This window comes from Anopheles coustani, unplaced genomic scaffold (genome assembly GCF_943734705.1).
Source record: "Anopheles coustani unplaced genomic scaffold, idAnoCousDA_361_x.2 U_6, whole genome shotgun sequence".
NCBI lineage: Eukaryota > Metazoa > Arthropoda > Insecta > Diptera > Culicidae > Anopheles > Anopheles coustani.
Genome location: NW_026525219.1, coordinates 44,639 through 65,518, shown reverse-complemented (window position 1 = coordinate 65,518; position 20,880 = coordinate 44,639). Strand labels below are relative to the sequence as shown.

Sequence of the window (20,880 nt, the reverse complement as noted above, 5' to 3'; positions counted from 1 at the left end):
AAGCACCTTCTTAACCTCATTTTGCATCGTCTCATTCTCTTTAAAGTCACTTTAAGCACCTTCTAAACACCATTTTGCATCGTCTCATTCTCTTTAAAGTCACTTTAAGCACCTTCTAAACCTCATTTTGCATCGTCTCATTCTCTTTAAAGTCACTTTAAGCACCTTCTAAACACCATTTTGCATCGTCTCATTCTCTTTAAAGTCACTTTAAGCACCTTCTAAACCTCATTTTGCATCGTCTCATTCTCTTTAAAGTCACTTTAAGCACCTTCTAAACCTCATTTTGCATCGTCTCATTCTCTTTAAAGTCACCTTAAGCACCTTCTAAACACCATTTTGCATCGTCTCATTCTCTTTAAAGTCACTTTAAGCACCTTCTAAACACCATTTTGCATCGTCTCATTCTCTTTAAAGTCACTTTAAGCACCTTCTAAACCTCATTTTGCATCGTCTCATTCTCTTTAAAGTCACTTTAAGCACCTTCTAAACCTCATTTTGCATCGTCTCATTCTCTTTAAAGTCACCTTAAGCACCTTCTAAACACCATTTTGCATCGTCTCATTCTCTTTAAAGTCACTTTAAGCACCTTCTAAACCTCATTTTGCATCGTCTCATTCTCTTTAAAGTCACCTTAAGCACCTTCCAAACACCATTTTGCATCGTCTCATTCTCTTTAAAGTCACTTTAAGCACCTTCTAAACACCATTTTGCATCGTCTCATTCTCTTTAAAGTCACTTTAAGCACCTTCTAAACCTCATTTTGCATCGTCTCATTCTCTTTAAAGTCACTTTAAGCACCTTCTAAACACCATTTTGCATCGTCTCATTCTCTTTAAAGTCACTTTAAGCACCTTCTAAACCTCATTTTGCATCGTCTCATTCTCTTTAAAGTCACTTTAAGCACCTTCTAAACCTCATTTTGCATCGTCTCATTCTCTTTAAAGTCACCTTAAGCACCTTCTAAACACCATTTTGCATCGTCTCATTCTCTTTAAAGTCACTTTAAGCACCTTCTAAACCTCATTTTGCATCGTCTCATTCTCTTTAAAGTCACTTTAAGCACCTTCTAAACCTCATTTTGCATCGTCTCATTCTCTTTAAAGTCACTTTAAGCACCTTCTAAACCTCATTTTGCATCGTCTCATTCTCTTTAAAGTCACCTTAAGCACCTCCTAAACACCATTTTGCATCGTCTCATTCTCTTTAAAGTCACTTTAAGCACCTTCTAAACACCATTTTGCATCGTCTCATTCTCTTTAAAGTCACTTTAAGCACCTTCTAAACACCATTTTGCATCGTCTCATTCTCTTTAAAGTCACTTTAAGCACCTTCTAAACCTCATTTTGCATCGTCTCATTCTCTTTAAAGTCACATTAAGCACCTTCTAAACCTCATTTTGCATCGTCTCATTCTCTTTAAAGTCACTTTAAGCACCTTCTAAACCTCATTTTGCATCGTCTCATTCTCTTTAAAGTCACTTTAAGCACCTTCTAAACCTCATTTTGCATCGTCTCATTCTCTTTAAAGTCACTTTAAGCACCTTCTAAACCTCATTTTGCATCGTCTCATTCTCTTTAAAGTCACCTTAAGCACCTTCTAAACACCATTTTGCATCGTCTCATTCTCTTTAAAGTCACTTTAAGCACCTTCTAAGCCTCATTTTGCATCGTCTCATTCTCTTTAAAGTCACCTTAAGCACCTTCTAAACACCATTTTGCATCGTCTCATTCTCTTTAAAGTCACTTTAAGCACCTTCTAAACCTCATTTTGTATCGTCTCATTCTCTTTAAAGTCACTTTAAGCACCTTCTAAACCTCATTTTGCATCGTCTCATTCTCTTTAAAGTCACCTTAAGCACCTTCTAAACCTCATTTTGCATCGTCTCATTCTCTTTAAAGTCACTTTAAGCACCTTCTTAACCTCATTTTGCATCGTCTCATTCTCTTTAAAGTCACCTTAAGCACCTTCTAAACACCATTTTGCATCGTCTCATTCTCTTTAAAGTCACCTTAAGCACCTTCTAAACACCATTTTGCATCGTCTCATTCTCTTTAAAGTCACTTTAAGCACCTTCTAAACACCATTTTGCATCGTCTCATTCTCTTTAAAGTCACTTTAAGCACCTTCTAAACCTCATTTTGCATCGTCTCATTCTCTTTAAAGTCACCTTAAGCACCTTCTAAACACCATTTTGCATCGTCTCATTCTCTTTAAAGTCACTTTAAGCACCTTCTAAACCTCATTTTGCATCGTCTCATTCTCTTTAAAGTCACTTTAAGCACCTTCTAAACCTCATTTTGCATCGTCTCATTCTCTTTAAAGTCACTTTTAGCACCTTCTAAACACCATTTTGCATCGTCTCATTCTCTTTAAAGTCACTTTAAGCACCTTCTAAACACCATTTTGCATCGTCTCATTCTCTTTAAAGTCACTTTAAGCACCTTCTAAACCTCATTTTGCATCGTCTCATTCTCTTTAAAGTCACATTAAGCACCTTCTAAACCTCATTTTGCATCGTCTCATTCTCTTTAAAGTCACCTTAAGCACCTTCTAAACACCATTTTGCATCGTCTCATTCTCTTTAAAGTCACTTTAAGCACCTTCTAAACCTCATTTTGCATCGTCTCATTCTCTTTAAAGTCACTTTAAGCACCTTCTAAACCTCATTTTGCATCGTCTCATTCTCTTTAAAGTCACTTTAAGCACCTTCTAAACCTCATTTTGCATCGTCTCATTCTCTTTAAAGTCACCTTAAGCACCTTCTAAACACCATTTTGCATCGTCTCATTCTCTTTAAAGTCACCTAAAGCACCTTCTAAACACCATTTTGCATCGTCTCATTCTCTTTAAAGTCACTTTAAGCACCTTCTAAACACCATTTTGCATCGTCTCATTCTCTTTAAAGTCACTTTAAGCACCTTCTAAACCTCATTTTGCATCGTCTCATTCTCTTTAAAGTCACCTTAAGCACCTTCTAAACACCATTTTGCATCGTCTCATTCTCTTTAAAGTCACTTTAAGCACCTTCTAAACCTCATTTTGCATCGTCTCATTCTCTTTAAAGTCACTTTAAGCACCTTCTAAACCTCATTTTGCATCGTCTCATTCTCTTTAAAGTCACCTTAAGCACCTTCTAAACACCATTTTGCATCGTCTCATTCTCTTTAAAGTCACTTTAAGCACCTTCTAAACCTCATTTTGCATCGTCTCATTCTCTTTACAGTCACCTTAAGCACCTTCTAAACCTTATTTTGCATCGTCTCATTCTCTTTAAAGTCACTTTAAGCACCTTCTAAACCTCATTTTGCATCGTCTCATTCTCTTTAAAGTCACTTTAAGCACCTTCTAAACCTCATTTTGCATCGTCTCATTCTCTTTAAAGTCACCTTAAGCACCTTCTAAACACCATTTTGCATCGTCTCATTCTCTTTAAAGTCACTTTAAGCACCTTCTAAACACCATTTTGCATCGTCTCATTCTCTTTAAAGTCACCTTAAGCACCTTCTTAACCTCATTTTGCATCGTCTCATTCTCTTTAAAGTCACTTTAAGCACCTTCTAAACACCATTTTGCATCGTCTCATTCTCTTTAAAGTCACTTTAAGCACCTTCTAAACCTCATTTTGCATCGTCTCATTCTCTTTAAAGTCACTTTAAGCACCTTCTAAACACCATTTTGCATCGTCTCATTCTCTTTAAAGTCACTTTAAGCACCTTCTAAACCTCATTTTGCATCGTCTCATTCTCTTTAAAGTCACTTTAAGCACCTTCTAAACCTCATTTTGCATCGTCTCATTCTCTTTAAAGTCACCTTAAGCACCTTCTAAACACCATTTTGCATCGTCTCATTCTCTTTAAAGTCACTTTAAGCACCTTCTAAACCTCATTTTGCATCGTCTCATTCTCTTTAAAGTCACTTTAAGCACCTTCTAAACCTCATTTTGCATCGTCTCATTCTCTTTAAAGTCACTTTAAGCACCTTCTAAACCTCATTTTGCATTGTCTCATTCTCTTTAAAGTCACCTTAAGCACCTTCTAAACACCATTTTGCATCGTCTCATTCTCTTTAAAGTCACCTTAAGCACCTTCTAAACACCATTTTGCATCGTCTCATTCTCTTTAAAGTCACATTAAGCACCTTCTAAACCTCATTTTGCATCGTCTCATTCTCTTTAAAGTCACCTTAAGCACCTTCTAAACACCATTTTGCATCGTCTCATTCTCTTTAAAGTCACTTTAAGCACCTTCTAAAGACCATTTTGCATCGTCTCATTCTCTTTAAAGTCACTTTAAGCACCTTCTAAACACCATTTTGCATCGTCTCATTCTCTTTAAAGTCACTTTAAGCACCTTCTAAACCTCATTTTGCATCGTCTCATTCTCTTTAAAGTCACTTTAAGCACCTTCTAAACCTCATTTTGCATCGTCTCATTCTCTTTAAAGTCACCTTAAGCACCTTCTAAACACCATTTTGCATCGTCTCATTCTCTTTAAAGTCACTTTAAGCACCTTCTAAACCTCATTTTGCATCGTCTCATTCTCTTTAAAGTCACCTTAAGCACCTTCTAAACACCATTTTGCATCGTCTCATTCTCTTTAAAGTCACTTTAAGCACCTTCTAAACCTCATTTTGCATCGTCTCATTCTCTTTAAAGTCACTTTAAGCACCTTCTAAACCTCATTTTGCATCGTCTCATTCTCTTTAAAGTCACTTTAAGCACCTTCTAAACACCATTTTGCATCGTCTCATTCTCTTTAAAGTCACTTTAAGCACCTTCTAAACACCATTTTGCATCGTCTCATTCTCTTTAAAGTCACTTTAAGCACCTTCTAAACCTCATTTTGCATCGTCTCATTCTCTTTAAAGTCACATTAAGCACCTTCTAAACCTCATTTTGCATCGTCTCATTCTCTTTAAAGTCACTTTAAGCACCTTCTAAACCTCATTTTGCATCGTCTCATTCTCTTTAAAGTCACTTTAAGCACCTTCTAAACCTCATTTTGCATCGTCTCATTCTCTTTAAAGTCACTTTAAGCACCTTCTAAACCTCATTTTGCATCGTCTCATTCTCTTTAAAGTCACCTTAAGCACCTTCTAAACACCATTTTGCATCGTCTCATTCTCTTTAAAGTCACTTTAAGCACCTTCTAAGCCTCATTTTGCATCGTCTCATTCTCTTTAAAGTCACCTTAAGCACCTTCTAAACACCATTTTGCATCGTCTCATTCTCTTTAAAGTCACTTTAAGCACCTTCTAAACCTCATTTTGCATCGTCTCATTCTCTTTAAAGTCACTTTAAGCACCTTCTAAACCTCATTTTGCATCGTCTCATTCTCTTTAAAGTCACCTTAAGCACCTTCTAAACCTCATTTTGCATCGTCTCATTCTCTTTAAAGTCACTTTAAGCACCTTCTTAACCTCATTTTGCATCGTCTCATTCTCTTTAAAGTCACCTTAAGCACCTTCTAAACACCATTTTGCATCGTCTCATTCTCTTTAAAGTCACCTTAAGCACCTTCTAAACACCATTTTGCATCGTCTCATTCTCTTTAAAGTCACTTTAAGCACCTTCTAAACACCATTTTGCATCGTCTCATTCTCTTTAAAGTCACTTTAAGCACCTTCTAAACCTCATTTTGCATCGTCTCATTCTCTTTAAAGTCACCTTAAGCACCTTCTAAACACCATTTTGCATCGTCTCATTCTCTTTAAAGTCACTTTAAGCACCTTCTAAACCTCATTTTGCATCGTCTCATTCTCTTTAAAGTCACTTTAAGCACCTTCTAAACCTCATTTTGCATCGTCTCATTCTCTTTAAAGTCACTTTTAGCACCTTCTAAACACCATTTTGCATCGTCTCATTCTCTTTAAAGTCACTTTAAGCACCTTCTAAACACCATTTTGCATCGTCTCATTCTCTTTAAAGTCACTTTAAGCACCTTCTAAACCTCATTTTGCATCGTCTCATTCTCTTTAAAGTCACATTAAGCACCTTCTAAACCTCATTTTGCATCGTCTCATTCTCTTTAAAGTCACCTTAAGCACCTTCTAAACACCATTTTGCATCGTCTCATTCTCTTTAAAGTCACTTTAAGCACCTTCTAAACCTCATTTTGCATCGTCTCATTCTCTTTAAAGTCACTTTAAGCACCTTCTAAACCTCATTTTGCATCGTCTCATTCTCTTTAAAGTCACTTTAAGCACCTTCTAAACCTCATTTTGCATCGTCTCATTCTCTTTAAAGTCACCTTAAGCACCTTCTAAACACCATTTTGCATCGTCTCATTCTCTTTAAAGTCACCTTAAGCACCTTCTAAACACCATTTTGCATCGTCTCATTCTCTTTAAAGTCACTTTAAGCACCTTCTAAACACCATTTTGCATCGTCTCATTCTCTTTAAAGTCACTTTAAGCACCTTCTAAACCTCATTTTGCATCGTCTCATTCTCTTTAAAGTCACCTTAAGCACCTTCTAAACACCATTTTGCATCGTCTCATTCTCTTTAAAGTCACTTTAAGCACCTTCTAAACCTCATTTTGCATCGTCTCATTCTCTTTAAAGTCACTTTAAGCACCTTCTAAACCTCATTTTGCATCGTCTCATTCTCTTTAAAGTCACCTTAAGCACCTTCTAAACACCATTTTGCATCGTCTCATTCTCTTTAAAGTCACTTTAAGCACCTTCTAAACCTCATTTTGCATCGTCTCATTCTCTTTACAGTCACCTTAAGCACCTTCTAAACCTCATTTTGCATCGTCTCATTCTCTTTAAAGTCACTTTAAGCACCTTCTAAACCTCATTTTGCATCGTCTCATTCTCTTTAAAGTCACTTTAAGCACCTTCTAAACCTCATTTTGCATCGTCTCATTCTCTTTAAAGTCACCTTAAGCACCTTCTAAACACCATTTTGCATCGTCTCATTCTCTTTAAAGTCACTTTAAGCACCTTCTAAACACCATTTTGCATCGTCTCATTCTCTTTAAAGTCACCTTAAGCACCTTCTAAACACCATTTTGCATCGTCTCATTCTCTTTAAAGTCACTTTAAGCACCTTCTAAACACCATTTTGCATCGTCTCATTCTCTTTAAAGTCACCTTAAGCACCTTCTAAACACCATTTTGCATCGTCTCATTCTCTTTAAAGTCACTTTAAGCACCTTCTAAACCTCATTTTGCATCGTCTCATTCTCTTTAAAGTCACTTTAAGCACCTTCTAAACCTCATTTTGCATCGTCTCATTCTCTTTAAAGTCACCTTAAGCACCTTCTAAACACCATTTTGCATCGTCTCATTCTCTTTAAAGTCACTTTAAGCACCTTCTAAACCTCATTTTGCATCGTCTCATTCTCTTTAAAGTCACTTTAAGCACCTTCTAAACCTCATTTTGCATCGTCTCATTCTCTTTAAAGTCACCTTAAGCACCTTCTAAACACCATTTTGCATCGCCTCATTCTCTTTAAAGTCACTTTAAGCACCTTCTAAACCTCATTTTGCATCGTCTCATTCTCTTTAAAGTCACCTTAAGCACCTTCTAAACACCATTTTGCATCGTCTCATTCTCTTTAAAGTCACATTAAGCACCTTCTAAACCTCATTTTGCATCGTCTCATTCTCTTTAAAGTCACCTTAAGCACCTTCTAAACACCATTTTGCATCGTCTCATTCTCTTTAAAGTCACTTTAAGCACCTTCTAAAGACCATTTTGCATCGTCTCATTCTCTTTAAAGTCACTTTAAGCACCTTCTAAACACCATTTTGCATCGTCTCATTCTCTTTAAAGTCACTTTAAGCACCTTCTAAACACCATTTTGCATCGTCTCATTCTCTTTAAAGTCACTTTAAGCACCTTCTAAACCTCATTTTGCATCGTCTCATTCTCTTTAAAGTCACTTTAAGCACCTTCTAAACCTCATTTTGCATCGTCTCATTCTCTTTAAAGTCACTTTAAGCACCTTCTAAACCTCATTTTGCATCGTCTCATTCTCTTTAAAGTCACCTTAAGCACCTTCTAAACACCATTTTGCATCGTCTCATTCTCTTTAAAGTCACTTTAAGCACCTTCTAAACCTCATTTTGCATCGTCTCATTCTCTTTAAAGTCACCTTAAGCACCTTCTAAACACCATTTTGCATCGTCTCATTCTCTTTAAAGTCACTTTAAGCACCTTTTAAACCTCATTTTGCATCGTCTCATTCTCTTTAAAGTCACTTTAAGCACCTTCTAAACCTCATTTTGCATCGTCTCATTCTCTTTAAAGTCACCTTAAGCACCTTCTAAACACCATTTTGCATCGTCTCATTCTCTTTAAAGTCACTTTAAGCACCTTCTAAACCTCATTTTGCATCGTCTCATTCTCTTTAAAGTCACCTTAAGCACCTTCTAAACACCATTTTGCATCGTCTCATTCTCTTTAAAGTCACTTTAAGCACCTTCTAAACACCATTTTGCATCGTCTCATTCTCTTTAAAGTCACTTTAAGCACCTTCTAAACCTCATTTTGCATCGTCTCATTCTCTTTAAAGTCACTTTAAGCACCTTCTAAACACCATTTTGCATCGTCTCATTCTCTTTAAAGTCACTTTAAGCACCTTCTAAACACCATTTTGCATCGTCTCATTCTCTTTAAAGTCACTTTAAGCACCTTCTAAACCTCATTTTGCATCGTCTCATTCTCTTTAAAGTCACTTTAAGCACCTTCTAAACCTCATTTTGCATCGTCTCATTCTCTTTAAAGTCTCTTTAAGCACCTTCTAAACCTCATTTTGCATCGTCTCATTCTCTTTAAAGTCACTTTAAGCACCTTCTAAACACCATTTTGCATCGTCTCATTCTCTTTAAAGTCACTTTAAGCACCTTCTAAACCTCATTTTGCATCGTCTCATTCTCTTTAAAGTCACTTTAAGCACCTTCTAAACCTCATTTTGCATCGTCTCATTCTCTTTAAAGTCACTTTAAGCACCTTCTAAACACCATTTTGCATCGTCTCATTCTCTTTAAAGTCACTTTAAGCACCTTCTAAACCTCATTTTGCATCGTCTCATTCTCTTTAAAGTCACCTTAAGCACCTTCTAAACACCATTTTGCATCGTCTCATTCTCTTTAAAGTCACTTTAAGCACCTTCTAAACACCATTTTGCATCGTCTCATTCTCTTTAAAGTCACTTTAAGCACCTTCTAAACCTCATTTTGCATCGTCTCATTCTCTTTAAAGTCACCTTAAGCACCTTCTAAACACCATTTTGCATCGTCTCATTCTCTTTAAAGTCACTTTAAGCACCTTCTAAACCTCATTTTGCATCGTCTCATTCTCTTTAAAATCACCTTAAGCACCTTCTAAACACCATTTTGCATCGTCTCATTCTCTTTAAAGTCACTTTAAGCACCTTCTAAACCTCATTTTGCATCGTCTCATTCTCTTTAAAGTCACTTTAAGCACCTTCTAAACCTCATTTTGCATCGTCTCATTCTCTTTAAAGTCACTTTTAGCACCTTCTAAACACCATTTTGCATCGTCTCATTCTCTTTAAAGTCACTTTAAGCACCTTCTAAACACCATTTTGCATCGTCTCATTCTCTTTAAAGTCACTTTAAGCACCTTCTAAACCTCATTTTGCATCGTCTCATTCTCTTTAAAGTCACCTTAAGCACCTTCTAAACACCATTTTGCATCGTCTCATTCTCTTTAAAGTCACTTTAAGCACCTTCTAAACACCATTTTGCATCGTCTCATTCTCTTTAAAGTCACTTTAAGCACCTTCTAAACCTCATTTTGCATCGTCTCATTCTCTTTAAAGTCACTTTAAGCACCTTCTAAACACCATTTTGCATCGTCTCATTCTCTTTAAAGTCACTTTAAGCACCTTCTAAACCTCATTTTGCATCGTCTCATTCTCTTTAAAGTCACTTTAAGCACCTTCTTAACCTCATTTTGCATCGTCTCATTCTCTTTAAAGTCACTTTAAGCACCTTCTAAACACCATTTTGCATCGTCTCATTCTCTTTAAAGTCACTTTAAGCACCTTCTAAACCTCATTTTGCATCGTCTCATTCTCTTTAAAGTCACTTTAAGCACCTTCTAAACACCATTTTGCATCGTCTCATTCTCTTTAAAGTCACTTTAAGCACCTTCTAAACCTCATTTTGCATCGTCTCATTCTCTTTAAAGTCACTTTAAGCACCTTCTAAACCTCATTTTGCATCGTCTCATTCTCTTTAAAGTCACCTTAAGCACCTTCTAAACACCATTTTGCATCGTCTCATTCTCTTTAAAGTCACTTTAAGCACCTTCTAAACACCATTTTGCATCGTCTCATTCTCTTTAAAGTCACTTTAAGCACCTTCTAAACCTCATTTTGCATCGTCTCATTCTCTTTAAAGTCACTTTAAGCACCTTCTAAACCTCATTTTGCATCGTCTCATTCTCTTTAAAGTCACCTTAAGCACCTTCTAAACACCATTTTGCATCGTCTCATTCTCTTTAAAGTCACTTTAAGCACCTTCTAAACCTCATTTTGCATCGTCTCATTCTCTTTAAAGTCACCTTAAGCACCTTCTAAACACCATTTTGCATCGTCTCATTCTCTTTAAAGTCACTTTAAGCACCTTCTAAACACCATTTTGCATCGTCTCATTCTCTTTAAAGTCACTTTAAGCACCTTCTAAACCTCATTTTGCATCGTCTCATTCTCTTTAAAGTCACTTTAAGCACCTTCTAAACACCATTTTGCATCGTCTCATTCTCTTTAAAGTCACTTTAAGCACCTTCTAAACCTCATTTTGCATCGTCTCATTCTCTTTAAAGTCACTTTAAGCACCTTCTAAACCTCATTTTGCATCGTCTCATTCTCTTTAAAGTCACCTTAAGCACCTTCTAAACACCATTTTGCATCGTCTCATTCTCTTTAAAGTCACTTTAAGCACCTTCTAAACCTCATTTTGCATCGTCTCATTCTCTTTAAAGTCACTTTAAGCACCTTCTAAACCTCATTTTGCATCGTCTCATTCTCTTTAAAGTCACTTTAAGCACCTTCTAAACCTCATTTTGCATCGTCTCATTCTCTTTAAAGTCACCTTAAGCACCTCCTAAACACCATTTTGCATCGTCTCATTCTCTTTAAAGTCACTTTAAGCACCTTCTAAACACCATTTTGCATCGTCTCATTCTCTTTAAAGTCACTTTAAGCACCTTCTAAACACCATTTTGCATCGTCTCATTCTCTTTAAAGTCACTTTAAGCACCTTCTAAACCTCATTTTGCATCGTCTCATTCTCTTTAAAGTCACATTAAGCACCTTCTAAACCTCATTTTGCATCGTCTCATTCTCTTTAAAGTCACCTTAAGCACCTTCTAAACCTCATTTTGCATCGTCTCATTCTCTTTAAAGTCACTTTAAGCACCTTCTAAACACCATTTTGCATCGTCTCATTCTCTTTAAAGTCACTTTAAGCACCTTCTAAACCTCATTTTGCATCGTCTCATTCTCTTTAAAGTCACTTTTAGCACCTTCTAAACACCATTTTGCATCGTCTCATTCTCTTTAAAGTCACTTTAAGCACCTTCTAAACCTCATTTTGCATCGTCTCATTCTCTTTAAAGTCACCTTAAGCACCTTCTAAACACCATTTTGCATCGTCTCATTCTCTTTAAAGTCACTTTAAGCACCTTCTAAACACCATTTTGCATCGTCTCATTCTCTTTAAAGTCACTTTAAGCACCTTCTAAACCTCATTTTGCATCGTCTCATTCTCTTTAAAGTCACTTTAAGCACCTTCTAAACACCATTTTGCATCGTCTCATTCTCTTTAAAGTCACTTTAAGCACCTTCTAAACCTCATTTTGCATCGTCTCATTCTCTTTAAAGTCACTTTAAGCACCTTCTTAACCTCATTTTGCATCGTCTCATTCTCTTTAAAGTCACTTTAAGCACCTTCTAAACACCATTTTGCATCGTCTCATTCTCTTTAAAGTCACTTTAAGCACCTTCTAAACCTCATTTTGCATCGTCTCATTCTCTTTAAAGTCACTTTAAGCACCTTCTAAACACCATTTTGCATCGTCTCATTCTCTTTAAAGTCACTTTAAGCACCTTCTAAACCTCATTTTGCATCGTCTCATTCTCTTTAAAGTCACTTTAAGCACCTTCTAAACCTCATTTTGCATCGTCTCATTCTCTTTAAAGTCACCTTAAGCACCTTCTAAACACCATTTTGCATCGTCTCATTCTCTTTAAAGTCACTTTAAGCACCTTCTAAACACCATTTTGCATCGTCTCATTCTCTTTAAAGTCACTTTAAGCACCTTCTAAACCTCATTTTGCATCGTCTCATTCTCTTTAAAGTCACTTTAAGCACCTTCTAAACCTCATTTTGCATCGTCTCATTCTCTTTAAAGTCACCTTAAGCACCTTCTAAACACCATTTTGCATCGTCTCATTCTCTTTAAAGTCACTTTAAGCACCTTCTAAACCTCATTTTGCATCGTCTCATTCTCTTTAAAGTCACCTTAAGCACCTTCTAAACACCATTTTGCATCGTCTCATTCTCTTTAAAGTCACTTTAAGCACCTTCTAAACACCATTTTGCATCGTCTCATTCTCTTTAAAGTCACTTTAAGCACCTTCTAAACCTCATTTTGCATCGTCTCATTCTCTTTAAAGTCACTTTAAGCACCTTCTAAACACCATTTTGCATCGTCTCATTCTCTTTAAAGTCACTTTAAGCACCTTCTAAACCTCATTTTGCATCGTCTCATTCTCTTTAAAGTCACTTTAAGCACCTTCTAAACCTCATTTTGCATCGTCTCATTCTCTTTAAAGTCACCTTAAGCACCTTCTAAACACCATTTTGCATCGTCTCATTCTCTTTAAAGTCACTTTAAGCACCTTCTAAACCTCATTTTGCATCGTCTCATTCTCTTTAAAGTCACTTTAAGCACCTTCTAAACCTCATTTTGCATCGTCTCATTCTCTTTAAAGTCACTTTAAGCACCTTCTAAACCTCATTTTGCATCGTCTCATTCTCTTTAAAGTCACCTTAAGCACCTCCTAAACACCATTTTGCATCGTCTCATTCTCTTTAAAGTCACTTTAAGCACCTTCTAAACACCATTTTGCATCGTCTCATTCTCTTTAAAGTCACTTTAAGCACCTTCTAAACACCATTTTGCATCGTCTCATTCTCTTTAAAGTCACTTTAAGCACCTTCTAAACCTCATTTTGCATCGTCTCATTCTCTTTAAAGTCACATTAAGCACCTTCTAAACCTCATTTTGCATCGTCTCATTCTCTTTAAAGTCACCTTAAGCACCTTCTAAACCTCATTTTGCATCGTCTCATTCTCTTTAAAGTCACTTTAAGCACCTTCTAAACCTCATTTTGCATCGTCTCATTCTCTTTAAAGTCACTTTAAGCACCTTCTAAACCTCATTTTGCATCGTCTCATTCTCTTTAAAGTCACCTTAAGCACCTTCTAAACACCATTTTGCATCGTCTCATTCTCTTTAAAGTCACTTTAAGCACCTTCTAAGCCTCATTTTGCATCGTCTCATTCTCTTTAAAGTCACCTTAAGCACCTTCTAAACACCATTTTGCATCGTCTCATTCTCTTTAAAGTCACTTTAAGCACCTTCTAAACACCATTTTGCATCGTCTCATTCTCTTTAAAGTCACTTTAAGCACCTTCTAAACCTCATTTTGCATCGTCTCATTCTCTTTAAAGTCACCTTAAGCACCTTCTAAACCTCATTTTGCATCGTCTCATTCTCTTTAAAGTCACTTTAAGCACCTTCTTAACCTCATTTTGCATCGTCTCATTCTCTTTAAAGTCACTTTAAGCACCTTCTAAACACCATTTTGCATCGTCTCATTCTCTTTAAAGTCACTTTAAGCACCTTCTAAACCTCATTTTGCATCGTCTCATTCTCTTTAAAGTCACTTTAAGCACCTTCTAAACACCATTTTGCATCGTCTCATTCTCTTTAAAGTCACTTTAAGCACCTTCTAAACCTCATTTTGCATCGTCTCATTCTCCTTAAAGTCACTTTAAGCACCTTCTAAACCTCATTTTGCATCGTCTCATTCTCTTTAAAGTCACTTTAAGCACCTTCTAAACACCATTTTGCATCGTCTCATTCTCTTTAAAGTCACTTTAAGCACCTTCTAAACACCATTTTGCATCGTCTCATTCTCTTTAAAGTCACTTTAAGCACCTTCTAAACCTCATTTTGCATCGTCTCATTCTCTTTAAAGTCACTGTAGGGTACGGCCTACTCCGGAACTTGTTTAATACAGGTGGATAGAACAAAGAAGAAAACGGTTTCAAAAATCTGGGTTTGTCCAAACGGTACCAGAGAACGCAATATAGTGTCCACAGATCGCTACCCGCCAGGGACTTTCTGTGGATTATACTGCTAGGTATGTTGGGGATAGAACCTAACAAACACCAGTGGTTTTTTCTCAAGTTGGGTTTATTTGATTTCCTGAACGCCTTTACTTACGTCACAAATGTTGTGCTAGCGATGTCTAAGACCGGTGACACTGTTATCAATTAACCGTTAATTTTGAACAGCAGGTTATTATAAACTGGTACTTGTAGGGTTTCGTTAAATTCAAAATTCCTAACTGTTCAGAACCTTGTAGAGTTCTGTGGCCTACCTTTAGGCGTCGCAATATCGTACATTCTGCCACCTTAAAATTGAATAATTTTAACTGTTTGCTTTTGGTAATACACACAGCTTTACCAATGGCCTAGTCACTGTACTTCCCTTACTTGTACGCAATGTAAAGACACGCGCTTTGCCATCCTTTCCAGGATGCTCCTCGATTACGCGTGCTAATGGCCAACACGCCGAAGGCACATTATCTTCCTTAATTATAACTAACGTTCCTGGCGTTACTGTGGTTGTACCTTCCTTTGTCCATTTAGAACGCGCCTGCAGTTGTTGTAAATACTCCTTCTGCCAACGGTTCCAAAAGTGCTGGCGAAGTTGTTGAACATGACGCCAGTGGTTCAACCGGTTTTCGGCTTCGTACAGCAAGCAGTGGTCCGGAACAAGCTGTAGGTTCGTTCCAACCAGGAAATGTCCAGGAGTGAGGGCTGTCATATCGTGTGGGTCATCTGACATCGATGTTATAGGCCGGGAGTTGACACAGCATTCTATCTCGTCCAGTAGCGTAGACATGTCCTCATACGAAAGTGATGTCGTTCCTAAAACGCGCACTAGGTGGTACTTCATGGTTTTGACGGCGGCTTCCCACAGTCCACCGAAGTGAGGAGCTCTTGGTGGGATGAACTTCCATGAAATTTTGCGTTCTAGTGTCCAAGCTTGAATGCTCTGCTGGTGTTCAGTTGTACGCAACAGCTTGTACAACTCGTTCAGCTTGTTTGCTGCTCCCTTGAAGTTCGTCGCGTTGTCCGAGTGTAACTCCAATGGCAAACCACGACGAGACACAAACCGTCGTAATGCTGCTATAAATGCTTCCGTTGTCAGGTTTGACACCAGCTCGATGTGTACGGCACGGGTGGTGAAGCATACAAATATGGCGACGTATGCCTTCACGGGCGCCGCCCGTCGGTGGCCACCTTTCAGGAACACTGGACCACAGTAGTCAACACCGGTGATCGAAAAAGGAGGGGCCGGTGTTACTCGGACAGCCGGCAGGTCAGCCATTATAGTTGCTGACGATGATGGTCGGGCGCGGAAGCATGTGTGGCACTGGTGAAATACCTTCCGGGCGAGATTTCGGCCACTTGTAATCCAGAAGCGTTGTCTGCACGTGTTTAGCATCAGAGTCGGTCCCGCGTGAAGTAACTGTTTATGAAAATGTTCCATCAGCAGACGAGCGAATGGATGGCTGGCCGGAACAACTAGTGGGTGCTTAACATCCTCCGCTAGCGGTGAATTGGACAAACGTCCTCCAACTCGGATGATTCCGTCAGCTCCTAGTTGCGGATGCAACCATCTAAGCGGGGACGACGCAGGAACGGGTTTCTTCTGCTGCAAGGCCTTGATTTCTTGCTGCAGGTGGTCTCGTTGAGCCAAGCGGCACAGCACTTCTTCTGCATCCGTCAAGTCCTTCGTCGTCAGGCCAGGGTTCTCGTACGACCGGCGTTTGGTGCATCGGTTCCAATACTGAACCCAGTATGCTGTCATCCGTCTCAGCTTAGAATACGATGAAAAGAGCGTAAATATGTGGTGAGCTGGCAGCTCAATGGCAGCGCATGCCACAACTGCTACTCGCTGCTCTGCTTGCACTGAAGGATCTGGTGTCGCAAGCAGTGGTGGAGGCCATTGATCTTCTGGCAGGCTCATCCAGGAAGGACCCTGCCACCATAGGGTACTGGAGAGGAGATCTTTGCCCAAACATCCTCGGGAAGCAAGGTCAGCAGGGTTGTCGACTCCTGCGATGTGACGCCACGTGCAACCCTCCGTTAGTTGTTGCACCTGCGATACCCGGTTGGCAACATATGGCTTCCAGGAGTTCGGTGATGCTCGCAGCCAATGTACCACAGTCATGGAGTCTGTCCAGAAGACTGCCAGAGAGCCTGGGTTTACCGCAGTTCTTACTCGGTCGAATAGCAAGCTGGCCAACTGTGCTGCGCACAGTTCAAGCCGAGCGATAGAGTGCTTGCTATTGAGGGGCGTCACTTTGGTTTTTGAGGCGAAGAGCTCCATTGTGCCATGTCCCTGGGCATCGCAACTACGGATGTAGCAGCATGCTCCATATCCTTTCTCCGAAGCATCGCAGAAGACGTGGTATTGGATGGTGGTCACTGAAGATCTAATGGCGACTCGCGGAATGCTGATGTTGTGAAGGTATTGCATTTGCTCAAGAAAGTTGAGCCATTCCGTTCGTAGCTGCGGCGGAAGTTCAGCATCCCATCCCCAGGGTTGTTGGTTGACGTGTTTCAGGTTCCACACCCGTTGAAGAAGTTGCTTGGCAACCGCCTTCACTGGGTCAACAAACCCCACCGGATCGTAGATCTTTCCAATGGTGGACAATACCTTGCGTTTGGTTGCATCTTCGATGACATCCGGGGCTTGGACTTTGAAGCGCAGAGTGTCCGCTGACGTATCCCATATGATTCCAAGTGTTGCCAACGATCCGTCGTCATCGTCGTTGGGATATGGGCTGGATGCTCGGCTTTGTTGGTCCACATGATGCAACACCGCTTCCTCGTTTGATGCCCATTTCCGCAGCTCAAATCCACCTTTGGCAAACAGTTGTTCGGTTTGCTGTTGCAAGGTTTGAGCAGCCTCGGGTGAATCAGCTCCAGACACAAAGTCATCCACGTAAAAGTCAGCGAACCGAGCTGCTGCTATTGGAAAGTCCCTTCCATGATCCAATACTGTTTGTTGCAGAGATCTCACCGCAAGGAATGGTGCAGATGCGGTGCCATAAGTTACAGTATTCAGCTCATATTCTTCGATGGGATCATGGGGCGAAGCTCGCCACAGAATGCGCTGTAGGGCGCGATCGCTGGGATGTACCCATACTTGGCGGTACATTTTTGCCACATCTCCTGTCAGTGCAATTTGATGAGTTCTGAATCGCATCAGGATCGATGTAGCATCTTGTTGAATTGTTGGTCCGATCATCAGCGTATCATTCAACGACACTCCTGTCGATGACTTGCTGGATGCGTCGAACACAACCCGACACTTCGTGGTGGTGCTGTCGGCCTTAAAAACAGGATGGTGTGGGAGGTAGAATGTTTCCCGACTATCAACTGCTGCTGCCACCTTTGTCATGTGGCCTAAGCGGAGGTATTCGGCCATGAACTCCACGTATGCCTTTTTTGTTTCGGGTTCTCGCTGCATACGTCTCTCGATAGCCAGAAACCGATGGAGGGCGATCGTCCGCGAGTCACCTAGTTTCCCGATCATGTCAGACTTTCTCGGAAGTCGGACGACATATCGGCCGGCTTCGTCTCTGCTTGTAGTGGCCGCGTAGTGGTCCTCACAGGCTCTCTCCTCGATACTCCAACTAGGGAGACTGCCTACGTCTTCTATTGTGAAGAATTTCCGCATCATCGTAGTCAGCTCGTTGGTGTGTACGGCGACTGAACACACCACTGGCAGCGACTGCTCTGCTATCTGGGCTGTGCCACTTACAACCCACCCAAATGCTGTTTCTTGGAGTGACGGCATACCTTCTCCAAGTGAGATGCGTCCGGTTTTTAAAAGCTCGTAGAAGCACGCCGCACCCAGGATGATATCGATTCCACCAGGCTTGTGGAATGTTGGGTCAGCCAAGACGCAGGTTGCTGGAATCGTCCACTGGCTGTGGTGTATACGATGGGCTGGCACATCTGCTGACAGCTTGGGCAGTACCAGCATCTCCAGCGACGTCGAAAATGATGAACAGCGTGACTGGATGGTGGCTCGTACTGATGACTTTACGTTCGTCGCTTGGCTGCCACCAATCCCCGACAGCGGAATGCTCACCGACTTCCGAGGTAGGTTTAAGAATTGCGCCAACCTTCCCGTAATGAAGTTGGACTGTGCTCCACTGTCCAAGAGAGCCCTTGCAGCATGGTTCTTCCCTGCGCTGTCAGTGATGTACAACATGACGGTTGACAGCAACACTGTCGATGGTATCGCCGTGTGAAGCGATATTGTAGCTGTACGGTGTTCTGCTGCAGATGTTGGCTGTTCGTGACGGATCTCGCTGGCGGCACTAGTCCCTTCGTCGTGGAGCAAGGTGTGATGTTTCTGCTGGCATCGGCGACACGTCCACTTCGACGGGCACCTTTTGTTGAGATGACCAGCTCCGAAACAGTTGAAACAACGTTTCCAACTTCGGAGCTTGTCCCGTTTGTCTGGTAGCGACAGTGCTATGAAATCCGCGCACTTGCTGAGCATATGGTTGTCCTGGCACATGACACATGTTGCGGTCGGTGACGGCGTAACGGTCGACGTGAACGCTTTAGTAGGAGCCGGCTTTGGACGAGATGGTTTGTCCGTATTGCCTGCTGCGCAGCTCTCCAACACTTCACATTGTCGCGTGATGTAGTCGAACGTACGGAACAAATCCGGAAACTCGCCGTGCTGCAATGTAAGCTCCCATGCCTTACGAGTGCTGGAGTCCATACACGACGCGAGGATGTGGGTGATGATGAGGTTGCTGGTTTCATCAATGTTCTTCTCTAAGAACTGCAACCCATCAACGTGACCCTTACACGTTTCTACTAGTGATCGAAGTTCGCTGGCTGATTCGCGTTGCACGGGTTTAAGTTGCAGTAACCCAGCAATGTGCTTGTCGACGATTGCTCTCGGGTTCGCGAACCGCTTTTCTAGCACCTCCCAGGCACTCTTGTAGTTGTTGCTGCTCACCATTGCTGCGTTAATTATCCCTGCTGCCTTTCCGGTGAGTGCCTTGTTCAGGTGGTGTAACTTTGCTGCATCCGAAACAGGTGTCCTTCCCATGATGTCGAGGAACATGGCCTTGAATTTGGGCCACTCTTCGTAGCGTCCGTCAAAGGTTGGCATCGGGACACTGAGGTGATGCGCTGCCGAAGTTACCGGAGCTTCTGACGTTGTTGGTGTTTCGTCCAGCTGTGCCTCCAGAATGGCTGTGCAGGTGGTGTGGATCTTCCGGAAGGCATCGTCGGCGTCCATGTCGACTTCGAGGTCATCTGGCAGGAGATCTATGATGTGCTGCATAATCCTGCCGTGGGTGCCTTGAAGTTCCCGTAATGTGCGTAAGTGCACCCGCGCAGTGGCCGGAGGGAGTTTGTTGTTGGTGATGTCCGGCTGAAGCTGCATAAGTTGACGATATGCCAGCTTCATTTTGGCCCGCAACACGGCCAACTCGCGATCCCCTGGCGATGACGTCGACGGTTTTGGTGACACGTGCTGTGGGGTTGTTTCCGTCACGTGGTCACTCGCGCACTGTTCCACCGTGGCTTCCGTAGCCGCTTCGTCTGAATTGTCACTCCCTGGTGGCGGGGTATGCATCACTTTACTGCGAGTGTTCATTGTGACTATTAGTTAGTCTGTTGCACTTTTCACTTTTTCACTTCACTGTTTTGTCAGCGTCGACTGCTACGACACTCTGGACTGGTACTCACAATCACGCTGAGTAAACTTCTCGTGGCGATGAGACGCTGGACGGTACCACCGAAGGAAACTCACACCTTGAGTTATCTTCCCGTGAGGCCCCGATGCGCACTGGATCGGCCTCGTGTGGTGTCCGTGGTCTGCCACCGATGGAAAATCAACCCGTCCGGTTGATACACGATTCCTGTCGACGCTGGGTTGAACAAACGCTGGGCACGAAGCGCTGGACTGATCCACTGAAGAGAACTCCCGACTTGGGTTCTCTCCCCTTGAGGCACCGATGCGCACTGGATCGGCCTCGTGTGGTGTCCGTGGTCTGCCACCGATGTTCAATCAACCCGTCCGGTTGACGAAAGTTCCTCTTCCGACGATGAATGTATGAAATAATCTGCGCACGATAGGTTCGTTGCGCCGATCCGGTTCGAAGGACCAAAATGTAGGGTACGGCCTACTCCGGAACTTGTTTAATACAGGTGGATAGAACAAAGAAGAAAACGGTTTCAAAAATCTGGGTTTGTCCAAACGGTACCAGAGAACGCAATATAGTGTCCACAGATCGCTACCCGCCAGGGACTTTCTGTGGATTATACTGCTAGGTATGTTGGGGATAGAACCTAACAAACACCAGTGGTTTTTTCTCAAGTTGGGTTTATTTGATTTCCTGAACGCCTTTACTTACGTCACAAATGTTGTGCTAGCGATGTCTAAGACCGGTGACACTGTTATCAATTAACCGTTAATTTTGAACAGCAGGTTATTATAAACTGGTACTTGTAGGGTTTCGTTAAATTCAAAATTCCTAACTGTTCAGAACCTT

The 20,880-nt window shown here is 41.1% G+C and overlaps 1 protein-coding gene across 1 annotated transcript; it reads right to left on the bottom strand.

Moving 5' to 3' along the window:
* Positions 1 to 14,770: 14,770 nt before the first annotated feature.
* Positions 14,771 to 19,982, bottom strand: LOC131271125 (uncharacterized; the record flags this gene model as incomplete). Its single annotated transcript, XM_058272511.1, has 1 exon — positions 14,771 to 19,982. A coding segment is annotated over exon 1 (5,212 nt), but the record flags the coding sequence as incomplete, so codon positions are not given.
* Positions 19,983 to 20,880: the final 898 nt, after the last annotated feature.